Source organism: Fringilla coelebs, assembly GCF_963513975.1.
Source record: "Fringilla coelebs genome assembly, chromosome: 20".
NCBI lineage: Eukaryota > Metazoa > Chordata > Aves > Passeriformes > Fringillidae > Fringilla > Fringilla coelebs.
The window spans coordinates 8,006,676-8,020,552 of NC_140046.1; the positions used below are offsets into that span (position 1 = coordinate 8,006,676).

General features: G+C 46.1%; 1 protein-coding gene across 1 annotated transcript in view; it reads left to right on the forward strand.

Moving 5' to 3' along the window:
- The first annotated feature begins 3,576 nt into the window (after positions 1–3,576).
- Positions 3,577–13,877, forward strand: part of CLIP2 (CAP-Gly domain containing linker protein 2) — a 68,794-nt gene continuing 58,493 nt past the window's right edge. The window contains exon 1 of the mRNA XM_084218854.1: positions 3,577–3,690. Coding sequence (XP_084074980.1) covers positions 3,579–3,690 — 112 coding nt within the window. The 5' untranslated portion in view covers positions 3,577–3,578. The remainder of the gene's footprint in view (positions 3,691–13,877) is intronic.

A 13,877-nucleotide genomic window follows, 5' to 3' on the forward strand; every position in this document is an offset into this window, starting at 1 on the left:
ACACCTCAGTCTTTCAGAGAAAAAGAATTTATTGCTCCATTATCAGAAGGAATGAACTTCTTCCTGCCTCACTCAGCCCTGAAGATGCCATAAGGATTCAGAGGAATAAGTTGACACTGCCCAGACAGAATCCTGTGTGTGAATGGAATTTATGCATCATGTGTGAGGTGTATGAATATGCAACAGGCTTTTGCTTTTAAGGGTTAATCCTCTGTTAATGTGAGTCCTTTTTTGGGCTTATTTTGCCCAGAAAGAGGTACCCAGACTGTCCCTAACTCTTTGTTCTTATTGTCTCACATTGTCCTAATCCAAACTGTCCAAATTTTATTACTCTAATTATATTACTATTTTTATAACCATTTTATTAAACTTTTAAAATTTTAAGTTTATATTAAACTTATAAAACTTTAAAAATTTTAAAACCCAGTGATTGGGTTTTTTCACAAACTGGCTGTATTTCAGGATAAAAGCATCTGTCTGTTCCAAGGGGAGCATGATTAGCAGCCTGTGGAGTTCATTTGGTTCTAACATCAGTGTGTTGAAAGCAAATGTGTTTGTGTAAAGATTCCTGGCAGAAATATTTATGTGGTGGGAATACACTTCCTGTTGTTTCTCTCCCCAGTGTAAAAATATCCAGTTGTCCTGAGAAAAAGCAGAAAATCTCAATATCCTGTGATGGGAGTGGACAGCTGATCTTTAGGAATAATGAGATGTGGAGAGAGGATGAACTGGAGTTCCTGTTTCCTCAAAGATGAGCAGCAAAATAGAGGAACACACTAAATTCACTCTTCCCTAAAGTTTATGTGGTTCTGGCTGCAAAGTTAAGGATCCTGAGATGCTCTCTAACACAAGATTGAAAAGCTGTAAAATCATTATATTTTTCTGGCACCTTTTCCTATTAAAATTCTTCTCTATTGCTGTTTTTTCCTTCCCTGTGTAATTTTATTTTCTTATCCACATTCCTGGTTAATTCAGCCAGCTGTGTGGAAGCACCAGCAGCCCCAGGTTGCTTAATCCTGACTACACCATCCAACCTTGTAACCAAAATGTAGGACCAAAAAATGAGTGAATTCAGGAGTAAGGTCATGTTGTGGACAGGGCAAACCTTCAGGCTGGAGGTGATGGTTGGAGATCTGTAGGTAGAGCACATCACCTGCCAGCTAAGGGTTAGAAATCCAGTTTGTCTGTAAAATCAAAGCCAGCCCTGGGCAAAATGTGTACCATGAGATGGAGTGGGTGGGGGATGCCACATCTGATGGCTGGACAGATAACAGGACCTGGCTGGTCAATGTTTGTCACCTCCAGATTCAGTCCCTTGTCTCCCTGGAAGCTGCAGCCTCCTGTGCAGCCCTGACAGCCCTGCTGCAGGAAGGCTGGGTGTTTTCTCTTCCTTCAGAGGAGTTTCTTGCTCTTGTCTGTTATTCCTGCTGTGGGTGATTGTCAGAGCCCAGAAGAGGGATGTACCACTCCAGGGGCTCTCCAAAATGCATTTATTGGATCCAAGGTGTTACAGCAGCCCAGGGTGGTGGGTGGCAGAGCTGTGCCCACAGCTGTCAGCTCCAGCTGCAGGCAGGCCTGGAGACCCTTTGGTTTTGGTTACAGTGCATTAGAGACTTTTCTTTGCTGAGCATCTCAATACAGCAGAACCAATCTATACCTTAACTTTTACCTATAGTCCACCATAACTACTGTCATTACCATATCCATGTTACTGCTCTCCAATCACTAAAGTCAGTACATTACAGTTTAAGCCAGAAGTTGTTTTTCAGTTTTCTTGCAGTGGAAAATTCTGAGACCTTTTTTCTCCTTGCCACATTTGCTGTTTGGTTTGCCTGTGCTCTCTTTCTGCTTGGTAAAAACATCATCTTGTTTGGGGTGGGTTTATCCTTGGCTCTGAGTGATAAAATCCCCTTCTAACTCATACACCCTTTGCCTCCTTGGTTACCCAGTGAGACTGGCTCAGCAATTCTTTTCTTCTCTATCAAAACTTGTTTCCAACTCTATTCCTTCATCAGATTCTACATTCAAAAATCTTTCTGCCAAGCACACATACCTGTGAGACTCCTGTCAAACTTTCATCCTTCCCAACAGAAGATGTGACTGGAGCATCCAGCCCTGAATACCTGCAGGTGTCTGAGCCCAGCCCAGCTATTGAACACCTTGCTGGGCACATGGGGAAATGGCCTTGATCCCTCAGTTTTAGCTCAGGCTCCCTCCCCAGGATGTCTCTGCTGATCCCCCCTGTCTCTGAGCTGATGGAGGATGACTGACTCTTTCTGCACTTTGGTGTTTTAGATATTTGTGAGCCCTCAGGAATACAGCTTTGGAATTCTCCTTGTGCTTTTCCCTCCTCTGTGTCTGCCTGCAGCTTTTCCTGGAGCCCTGCCAGCCCTCTGCTCACTCTGACCCAGCCTCTGTTCAAGTCCTTACTCATGCCTCAATCATTTCCCATCCCATTATTGCAATTCCTCCTTGCAGCATCTGTAAATCTTTGATTCTCAGGGGTGCTGCCTCTTTCCTTTGCCCAGGAAAGTGTCCCCAGTTTCTGGCTGCTCCTTGGATTGCTCTCCTTGCTGTTAGGTTGGCACTGTCCCTGGTTTACCCTGCTGCCACCTTTTTTCTTCCACATTCTCTCCTGCTGACTCCCAGCCTCAAGATTCCTTTTGGCTGATAGGGTCAATTTTTTTATTATTTTTCTTTATCCATTAGGAATGTTACTGCTTTTTTTTTTTTTTAAACAACTTAGTCATTTCCTTTATTTTTCCTTTCTTGTCATAAAATGTGCTTGTTGATGCAACATCCTTGCAAGGAGTTTGGAGGTTTTATTCCACTTGCCCTCAGGGAAGGGAATGACACAAGGAAGGGTTGTGACTTCACTAATGAATAGTTGGTAGAATTAAGCTTAAGTTTCAGGAAATTTGGGGTTTTGATTTTTTGTTTTGTCAAATTTCCTTGTAAATCCATAGGGTCAAATGTCCTTTTTTTCTCTGATAAAATTTTGGATTTGTCTTTAAGGAAAGGAGCTGAAAACCCCATCTCAGACATTGGCATCATCCTTCCTTCCTCTGCCAGTTTGGAGAGGCTGCCCTGAACATTTAGCAGAATCAGGAAAGCCTTTGACCTCTTAGACAGTGTTTTTAGTCAAGGGGGATAATATTGGTCAAAATTTGCTTTAGGCTTTAGGATTGAAAACCAGTCAAAACTATTTCAGTTACTCAAATCCCAAACTGTTTTGAATTCCTGTTGAATGGCTCTGGGAAATTTCACCTTTGGCCCAGGACTTTGAGATTGATTTAAAAAAAAAAAGTAACATGGAGATGGGGGAAATGATAATTCTTGTTTTAGAAGAAATTAAAGGTTCTGACTCCCCTAGGGCTGTGAGGTCAGAGCTGGGCACTGCTTTTTGGGAGTCTGGTCCATGCTCTCCCACTCATTCTTGACCTGATTTCTTTGTGCTCTGCTCCCCCAGGTGTGTGACCATGGAAGAAGAGGTGCACCATCAAGAATCCTGAGCAGTGACACCAGGACAGCTCTGGAGACACTGGCAGCAGGAGCCTGAGATAAAGGAGAGAGGAATCATGCTGAAACCAAGTGGACTTAAAATCCCAGGTAGGGCTGGGAAGCACTCCAGCCCCGTGGGACGGGCATCAGGGACGGGCACAGCTGCTGCCACCACTGGCTCCAAAGAAGGTGAGGGCTCCTTGCAGGGCATCAGCTGCCCCAGGCACTGCCTGGCCTGGGGACATTGGGCTGGTGCAGCCAGTGTGCTGTGGGATGGGAAATTCCCATCTGTATCTGGGAATTTCACAGTGTACCAGGGTGAATAATGGGCTCCCTCTCCCAGGGAATGCACAGAACTGGCAAGCTGTGGAGTGGGTGGTGTTGGGGAAGATGAAACAGGAAAGCCTTATCAATATGATTGCCTGGAAAAGATTTTGAGAATATGGAAACTGTAAACGAGATTGAAATGAAAGCAAGCTTTGAGATGCCTCAGTTACTGAACAGCTGGAAAACAATGGCATGGCCAGCTGAAGGTGATCCCCTTTGGATGGAACAACACCCTCTGCTTGCAGACAGCTCCAAGGGGCAGAGCAGACCCTGCTCTTGGCAGAAGGGGCCCAGAGAGGAGTTTATAGGGTTTAAAATGTAACACAGTGTGGTGATGTAATGATTCTTACAGGCTGTGTGTAAATGCTGTAGGATTTGTATCTTGTACCAGATTGGTCAGTGAGAATTAGAATATTCAGCACAGAAGAAGATTTATGGTATTGGAACCTGGCTCTCTCACCCTCTCTTTCACTCTCTCATCCCCTTTTCCACGCTCCTGCCTTCTCTCTCTTTCCCTCTCTCTTCTCTTCTCTCAGCCTGCTCTGAGCTGTGGCTGGCAGCCCCAGCAGGGCCCTGCCCCCAGACCCTTGGCAATGAACCCCAAGTTCCTGACCTGGCTCAGAGATCTCTGTTGTCTGTCTGTCCTGACCGTCCTGCCTATGATGCTCCTACAGAGTGGGAGGCAGATGGATCCCCTGATGGATCCTTTGGATCCCCTAGTGGGTCCCCTGGTGGATCCCCAGATAGATCCTGTGATGGATTCTTTGAAGGGTGCCCTGACGGATCCCCTGATGGGCCCCCTGATGGATCCCCTGGTGTATCTTTTGATGGAGCCCTTGATGGATCCTTTGGATCCCCTGGTGGATCCCCTGGTGGATCCCCTGACGAATCCTTTGATGGATCCATGGGTGGATCGTGTAATGGATCCCCTGATGGATCCTTTGATGGATCCCCTGATGGATCCTTTGGATCCCCTGGTAGATCCCCTGATGGATCCTTTGGATCCCCTGGTGGATGCCCTGATGGATCCTGTGATGGGTCCCCTGATGTTCAGGGCTGCAGAGGTGCCTGTACAGACACTGATTAGTTCTGTTAATTGGGCAGGTGGGAATCTCCCCCATGGCCTTAAACACTGCCCTGCAGCCATTGCTGTTGCCTGTGAGGATGCAATAACTGAGCACTTCAGGGGATCAGGCCTGTGCTGTTTATGCCAAATTGGTGCCTTTGTTTAAACAGAAACACTTGAAGCCCCAGGATTTGAATAATGACTTATTACCTTCACATACCTACACATCTTGCTGTTGTTGATCTCTATCCAGTGTGTATCTAAGCTGTGCAGACTGCCATTATCAGCATAATTAACATTTCAAAAGCAGTTGAGGGTGTGTTTTGCTTAGGATTCATTTTTCTGCCTTATTGGCTGGTGGGGTTTTTTTAAATTATATATAATTTAGTAAATATTCAAGATGGGAGTTTTGTATGTCATGTTTTTCATTCCACTTTGTTAAAAAAGGCTTTCTTCCTGTTTCTGGGGAAACACATCAGGATGATGTATATCCTATCCAAACTTGTACTTTCTCTGTATTCCACTTTCATTTGAGAAGGTCACTGGTTGCTTCTTTAGATCTGGCAACCTCTTGTCCTTATATTTCAGGCCACTTCCTGCATGCCTGGTTACTTCACTGTGTGTTTCAGTCTCCAAAATATAGAACATTTAGCAGAATCAGGAAAGCCTTTTACCTCTCAGACAGTGTTTTTAGTCAAGGGGGATAATATTGGTGAAAAACTGCCTTAGCATGCTTGGACAAATTAGTGTGGGATAATAATGCTGCAAAATGAGAGTGACCAGGCAATGCTGTCTCATGTCAGAGTAACACAGGAGTGTTCATCATTTAATCAAAATAAAATTACCCATCTCTGGGGTTCCTGTTTTGCCCAGGCACGTTGGGATGGTGACTCAGGCACAGCCTCTGCACAGGATGGCTCTGCTCCCTCATTCCACATCAGGGGCTGTGCTTTGCTGGTGGATTCCTCCAGCTGAGCTCTCTCTTCCTCCAGTGACCAACCCTGTATGTATAACCTCTGCCACTGTCAATTCTTTCCCCAAACAGTTTTGCAAAAGCCACAGCTCTCACTTGGCTCTTTGCACATCTGCAGGATCTTGTTGGAGGGGCCCATCCCTGCCTGGGGTCATGGGCAGAGTTCCAGATCCTCTGGTGTGATACAGCCCTGCAGGGATTGCCCAGGAGCTGCTCTGCCCTTGCTGAGCACTTGGCCCTGTGTGTGGATATCAACAGATGTTTGGATTGCAGTGTGAATGAGTTTTAATATTAGAAAGCCATTATTTTCTTTATTTTGTGCCCAAATCTAAGATACTGAAGTACCCTTTTATTAGTTGTCTAGAGGGAAGCATAAATTGACAAAGGAAAAGTTTGGGATAGGTTGGGTTGTGTATTTGGGATAGGTTGGGTTGTGTATTTTGAGGTTATCCTTCTGACCCTGTATTTCTGAATTTCCCCCTTGTTTCTCCACGCCCTCAGCTGTGATTGAGAAATGAACCTGAACTCCAGTGATGTGCCTCTGTTGTTCAAGGTGGCAGTTCTGTAGGTCATGTTTTTCATTCCACTTTGTTAGAAAAGGCTGTATCTGCCCTGTTGTGACTCCCTCAAGGTGCTCTGGTCTGGATTTTTAATTGCAGCACGTTCTGGAGTTGCTTTCAGTTGATTTTAATCCCATAGAAAACATCAAAATGAGGCAGAAGATCTGAAGCCTCTGTTCCCCCCAAAGCTTTGTAGTGGCATCTCAGCAGGCAGAGTTGGTGTGTGTCCTGTGCTGTGAAAGGGTCAGGCAGTGGCAGGGTCAAGGCAAGCTCTGGGCTGAATGCAGCTCCTGTTTGCTGGAGTTCCTTTGTGCCTTGTTCAGCTCCAGCCATCTGCCACCAAGGGAGGTGCAGCCAAGTGCCCTGGGAGGCTCCACATGGACTCTGACCTTTGCTTGAGGAGTTCTGGGGTTTATTCCTGGGAAAAAAGGGGGTGTGGAGAAGGGGAAGGGTCTGGGTGGGTGCTGTGTGACAGAGGTACTGCTGCTCTGCCTGTCAGGATAGTGCAGGGGGCTGTTGGGAATTGTGGAGCCATCCCTGGGCCATTCCTAAACCATTCCTAAACCATTCCTGGGTCATTCCTAAACCATTCCTGGGCCATTCCTGGGCCATTCCTGAGCCATTCCTGGGCCATTCCTAAACCATCCCTGAGCCATCCCTGAGCCATCCCTGGGCCATTCCTAAACCATCCCTGGGCCATTCCTGAGCCATCCCTGGGCCATTCCTAAACCATTCCTAAACCATTCCTGGGCCATTCCTGGGCCATTCCTGGGCCATTCCTGAGCCATTCCTGGGCCATTCCTGAGCCATTCCTGTGCCAAGTGTCCACATCACTGAGACCTTAACCACAGCAGGCACTGATGTGAATTTTGGGGATGCCTGCAGCCAAAGAATCTGGTGGTAGATGGCTGTGGAAGCTGGATTTAATTTAATTACATTTCCTGGCATTAGTCAGATCTGGGCCACTAGGTTTTGTGTGAGGTTTTGAAGTTGTAAGGGGTCTCTGTGTGAGGTTTGAGAAGCCCTGCAGACACCATGGGCTCCATGACCTGTGTCTGTGCACTGAAAGTGCTTCCTGGGAGGCTGATAAGCTTTTCCTGACCCCACAAAAATTCATTACATGCCCCTGAACTCCTGCCTTACTCCTTTCCTCTGCACTTACCTTCCTCTTGCCAGAAAAACCAGAGGAGTTGTCTGCATTTTCTGGAGCTTGATGGAAGAAAACCAGAGTGGTTTGGGTTACAAAACACAAAGCTGTAACACTGATCTATATGAATTTTCTACCTGGGTGGAGGATAGGAATCTCAAACTCCTGAAATGCAGTTGCAGAAGAGAACCATAAATTAACAAAGCACAGAATTAAACTGCAGCAGTGCCCAGTCTGCTGCCTCTGAGATGTTCCTTGGCTCTGGGAGCTTGGGGCTGGCTCAGAAAGACCCCAAAAGGGGGCTCAAAAGGGGGGTTAGATCTTTCAGATTGCATGATAAGAGAGGATGCCTGCTCTCCAGTTGTACCTAAGATATGTCAGAGCCATTAGCAAATGAATTTTTAAAAGCTTCACACTTTGATCCTCTTCCCCTCCCATAAGTTTATCAACCTTGTCTGCACAAGTGCAAGTGGAGCTCCTGCCCTTTATTCTTACCCTGGAATACACAAATTGCTTTGATTTCTCTTTTCCCCAGTGTCCTGTTCATATTCTTTTATAGAAAGTCAAGTGTCTCTTCTCTCTCTTTTATTTCTTTCTTCCTTTCCCAGGCGTGGAGATTCCTCTTCAACATTTCTATGTACTCTTGACAGCTCACATCTCATGTACCACAAAAAAAAAAGATTGATGCAGGTGGGAGATGCTGTGAATTCTGTAGAATTTCACAGTTCCTGGCTGGAGGTTTCTGCAGAGACCAAATGCAGTCACACTGAGCCAGCTTGTCACACATATCAGAGTTATTTCTCCTGAAAACACATCCAGAGTCAGCTCTGCTCATGGAATGTCCTGTGTCCTCTTGGAGCTTTCCTGGAGTGGAGAGTTGTTGAGTCTCCTTCCCTGAGCTGCTGCTTTCCCAGAGCCTTTAGGGATAAGAGATTTTCTGGGGGTGGCCTGGGTTAGGTACATTGGCTTGCTGTGCTTGTGGGCTTTTTTTAATAAGAATGGAAATTGCCATTTCCTCTGAAACTCAGTGGGGAACTGGCAGCTGACATGGACTCCTGGAAGAAATTAGCCTTGAGTTGTGTCCATGCTGGGTGTCCCCCTCCCTCCTCTCCTGTGAAGCTGAAACAATGGAAAAAATAAGTTCTGCTGCTTTGCAGTAACTATTTTCCTTAACCAGACTGAAAATTCATCCCTAGCTGCCTTAGGGGAGCATTTCCCACAAATGTGTTGCCTTATTCCCCATGTTTCAAGTGAAGAAAGTCACTGCTCTTGACCCCACATTCAGGAGAGGTTTCTGTGCTAAAGGTGTGGGTCAGGGGAAAAGGGCTCAGTGTAATATTTGGATTTCTTGTTACAAAGCTCACATGTCTTGGTTCCTTTCCCACCCTCCTCCTGGAAAATCCTGCTTTTGCAAGATGGAAAGAGAATGGAAGCTGTGATGAATGGGCCCACAGAGCCCTCCCAGCTGGTGGAACAGGTGAAAGCTGCTGGGAAGAGGAGCATTCACATTTCAGAGTGGGTTTTGTCTGCTCAGAGCAGTGTTAGAGTGACGTGGCTGGAGGAGAAATTTGCCTTTCATACCTCACTTGGCTGTCAGCTGGCTCTGGTGTTTGTTTGTGGTTCTTAAATCTCTTGTTCAATTTAAAAAAATCTAGCAAAAGACAGAGGACAACAGAAATACTTGTATTTGCAGATGGAGCTGGGCAATGCTGAGACTTCAGTGCTGGAGGCAAAAAAGCCCAAAGTTATTAAGTTTTCTGTGAGACTTATGAATCCAGCACAGACCTTGGGTTTTACAGATGGATCCTGTCTTTCTGAATGGGCAAGTGCAAGTATCTGCCACATGAATTTCCTATTTAGACATGCTAACAATATCAAAACTGTTATTTTCAGCAGTTACCTAGTTTTATTGCCAAAAACTATGCTTTGAGAGCTGAACTATACAACATATTGCTGGGAGCCTGGCAATGCCTTCTTGTTTTCATGGAAGTGTACATGCATTATTTTTCATGAAGAACAAATGCACAAGGCTGATAATGCTGGCATAGTGTCTGCTTCTGCAAACACTGTGTGTTGCTTTTGTTCACTAAAAAGAAGAGTGAAGCAGACTGGAACATTCCCAGGGCCATTAAAGAGAATGGGAAGGCTGGCTCCATAGGGTAATTAAACTAAAATATGCTGTAATGAGGGTTTGATAGGGCTGAGCTGGGTATTGGGTCCTGCTTAGCTGCATTTGGGGTTTGGGTGCTGATGGAATGAGGCTGGTCCCTGCTGGGGACAGTCCCTGGGCTGGGGGTTAACTTTTCTTTTAATATATTTCTTTTCTAGAAATGTGATTAGGTTCTGAGGGCTGCTTCTAGTTTGAGACTCAGGAATTCTGTGGCCAAGTCTCTTTAGATCCCTCCCTGCCTCAGTTCTCACCACCACCTCAATCCCTCAATCTCACCACCACCTTAGCTCTCTTGTGCATGTGCTGCCTTGCTCTTGCCTTTCCCAGTGGAAAATCTTCATTCCTTTTCATTTATCTGCCTCAGTGTTAACAGCAACATTTTGGTAAATTAACTTGGGAATCAGTTGTTGGCCCCTCGAGTTTCTCAGGATGTTTTTTAAGTTAAATTGGCTGGATGCATGGCAGTGAGAAGGACTTTCTGTTGCTTCTAGAATTTTCTGTGGTAAAAAACAGAGGGAGGGATGGTGTCCTTTCTGGGGAATTTATGCCTCAGTATAAAGAGAGAACTTGGGGAGGCTGTTCTCAGGTAATTATTGATGGTTTGGTGGCATCTTAACACAGGCTTTTTTAAATAAAACCGCCAGAAACTGCTGAGGCTCTCTGATTTTGTATCAATCTATTAATTCCAATTCCCAAATAAATATTAAAGACACTAAAACACTGTTTTGCCTGCAACAAAAGAAATAGTATTGTAATGTCCAGAGCAGCTGATTGACTGGCACAGACATGGGGACCTAATTCTTGCCTGTTCAAAGGCTTTGTGCCTCTTGATTAATAATAACTTGGGGTGTTTTGTGATGGTGAATTGAGAGAGGAGACCCCACATCACGGGGCCAGAGGCTGCTATTCTTTCTAGCAAACATTTGGTTTTGCTGTTTTGCATCAGGCCTGGTGCAGTGATTGGTATTGTCAGCTCCCCTCTGAGTGCTGTCCTCAATTAAATCCACACAGCAAGCCTGGATTAGTGATCCTGCTGGAAATGTGTCAGTGGTGAGGGTTGATGAGCTCTCTGTACCACTCCCTGAGAGGTGCCTGTGCTCAGCTGGGGCTGGGCTCCTTCTCCAGACAGCACTGACAGAGCCAGAGCACACAGCCCAAACTGTGCCAGGGGAAATACAGGTTGGATATAAGGGAGAAGTTTTTCACAGAAAGGGTAATAAAGTTCTGGAATGGCTGCCCAGGGAGGTGGTGGAGTCCCCATCCCTGGGTGTGTTTAACAAAGCCTGGGTGTGGCACTGGGTTGAGTTGAGGTGTTGGGGCTGGGTTGGACTCGATGGCCTTGAAGGTCTCTTCCAACCTGGTGATTCTGTGAATTCTGTGATTTATGTGAATGGCTCTGCAGTGTCCTCATTCCCTTGGGGAATCAGGAGGCTGAGGTGCCAGGGAGGTGTTTGAGGAAATGCCTCTGTGACAGTGTCAGCAGATCAGCACTCCATCAGCAGCCAGGGTTCAGGATCCAGGTCTGCACAGGCAGTCAGGGAGTTAACAGGTGTCTGAAAGAAAACAAGATTGTTTTCAGGGGCTGAGCAGGAAAACCCACAACAGAGAGCTGCTGTTTTGCTGATCCAGGGCGGAGGTGCAGCTGAGGAGTGGGAACTGCAGCAGGCATGGGAGCAGCTCTGGGATCATTGGAGCTGAGCCTGTCCCCTCCCTGCTGCTGGGTCTGGCTGAAGTGCCCTGGGGGGGGTTGTGTCCCTCCATCCAAATCCAGTCACTCATGGACACAGATGCTGCCACGAGACCCTGCATGTTTGTTCTCATCCTCCTGGCACATCCTGTGCCAAAGTTTTCTGCCTGGGTTGTGGAGCAGCCACTTGGCTGTTTGCACAGGGCTTGTGTTCAGCTCACTGCCTCTCCTGGGCTGCTCTGCCACCCTGCCCTCTGAAACACCTTTGGCACTGGGGTTTTTGAAGGTGGTGGCTCCTCCACCCTTTCTGAAGGGAAAGAACCACCTCTGGTGGCATTCCTCTCCAAGAGGTGATTCAGGGCATCCCAAGCAATATAGAAGGGCATTGAATCAACCTCAGTTTTATCAGCTTTGCAGGAAACATACACAGATAACTGTGAGTCTGAATTTAATTGTCTTAATGATTAGATACTCTTAGGAGGATTTGATGTAGTTAATCCTTCGTGTCCAGCTCATTCATTGTGGGTGAGGCATGAGCACACAGCACATATGGAGGTCAGACACCCTCCTGCTCTTCACAGAACAGCAGGGAGAGAAAAATCTGCTTCCCACAGATGTTCAGCTGATGGAGGTTGGAATATAATGAACTGACTCCTGTTCAGCTGGGCTGGGGTGTCTGCAGTGGCATCACTAATGCCCATCAGAGTGGGGATGCAGCTCTGGGGTGGGATCTGCTCCTGCATGTGCTGCCTCCAACAGCTGCACTAATCCAGCTAGAGCAGATTAATCATTAAAGGCCTGAGCCAATATTCATTGAAATGAAAGGAAAGATTCCCTTTGGCATAGATGGATTTGGGATGAGAGTCTGCAGAATTCAAGTGGCATCAGGCTGTTGGTACATATTTGCCATGGGTTGGAATTAATCAGCACACACTGACCCTGCATGAGAGCATCTTCCTTGCAAGCAGTCTAGTAGGTGACTTGATCTCCACAAAAGCTTTAAAACATTTAGAATACAAATATTATCCTCTATTTATTTTAAGTTCAGCAGGATATTTACTTTTTAATGAAGATGCTAGTAAGTAAATTAAAATCCTGTTCCCAGAAAAGAGAGAAACTGGTTTTTATGCAGGAGTAAGAACTGTAGGAAAACATTGTTTATCACAGCACTCACTCTAAAATAATAAGAATTGTCAAAATTGAGCTGTCTGGGACTTCAGCAGCTCTATTCAAAATACATTTGCTGGTCTCTCTGCTACAAAATGTGTTTGGCAGTGCTGTGTTTCCAGCACAGTAAATTGTGTCCTGTGTGCTACATCTGCACTGTGGAGCAGAGGATGCAGCAGAGAGCACTTCACTCCATGCATGTGTTCACAGAATTCTTTGTGAGAAAGGAAATGTTTGTGAGTGGGGACTTCAAAATGGTCTCAGGGGAAGGCAGTGATGAACTTGGCCATCAGTGCCTCTTAAAAGCTGACCCTGCCCCGAGGTTCAGGAGTTGGTTTGTGTGAGGTAGTGCACTGCCAGTGCTCCAGCTTAGGGCAGCAGGGGTTAACTCTGCCACAGGAGTGCTCCCAGCCTGCTTGAGGAATTCCTAGCAAGCAGGAGCTGTAAGTCACTTCACTTTCTGTCATTATAAGCTCCTATGCACACATGGAACCTCTCTCTGTTCTGAATCCCTCAGCACCTCCTGTAAAGCCTGAAGGCTGTGACAGATTATTACAAGTATTACCCATGTTTTACACCCAAGATAAATTACAGAAGTAGGTCTTGCCCATGTCATCCTGTAAGTCAGAGGTGAAAGTGGAAGTTGTCTTGGCCAGCAGATTTTTCTGGCCTTTTGTCCTCCCAGTCCTGGCACAGGAGAAGCAGCTTCCCTCTCTGATGCCACTTCCCCTCCTCTCTCCCACTGAAGTGTTGTGTCTGCAAACAGGAGTGCCTTTGGGATGTGGCTGGGGGTGTGCAGTCATTGAGCTGTAGGGTAACTTTCTGTCCTGCACATGCTTGTCTTATTTCACACTTAAATCTGCACAGCTCTTTGTATTGCTGTGTAATTTACTTCACAGAAATACTTTCTACAGAATATTTTTATTTGGAGGTATTTGCTCAGGAAAAAAAAAAAAATCTTGCCAGAAATTAGAAGGGTTTGATGGAGATTTGAACAGAAGAATTTCAGGTGAAGATGGTGTGGTGTTGAGAAAATTCTGAACCCTGAAAAGGGCTTGGGGGGATCATCCTCAGGGACTGACTCTGTCCTGGCTGGGTGTTCAGGAGATAAAAGCCTAAAACTGATCATCTGATAAAGTGATGAAGAAGTGGCATGAGAGAGAGTCATAGTCCACATGTGAGTCTCTCCTACCAGTGAGGTGTACTGGGAGTACTGGGAGCAGAGTGTGTGCTCAGGGTGCCCAGTGGGGCTGTGCTCAGTCCTCAGGGCAGCTCAGCT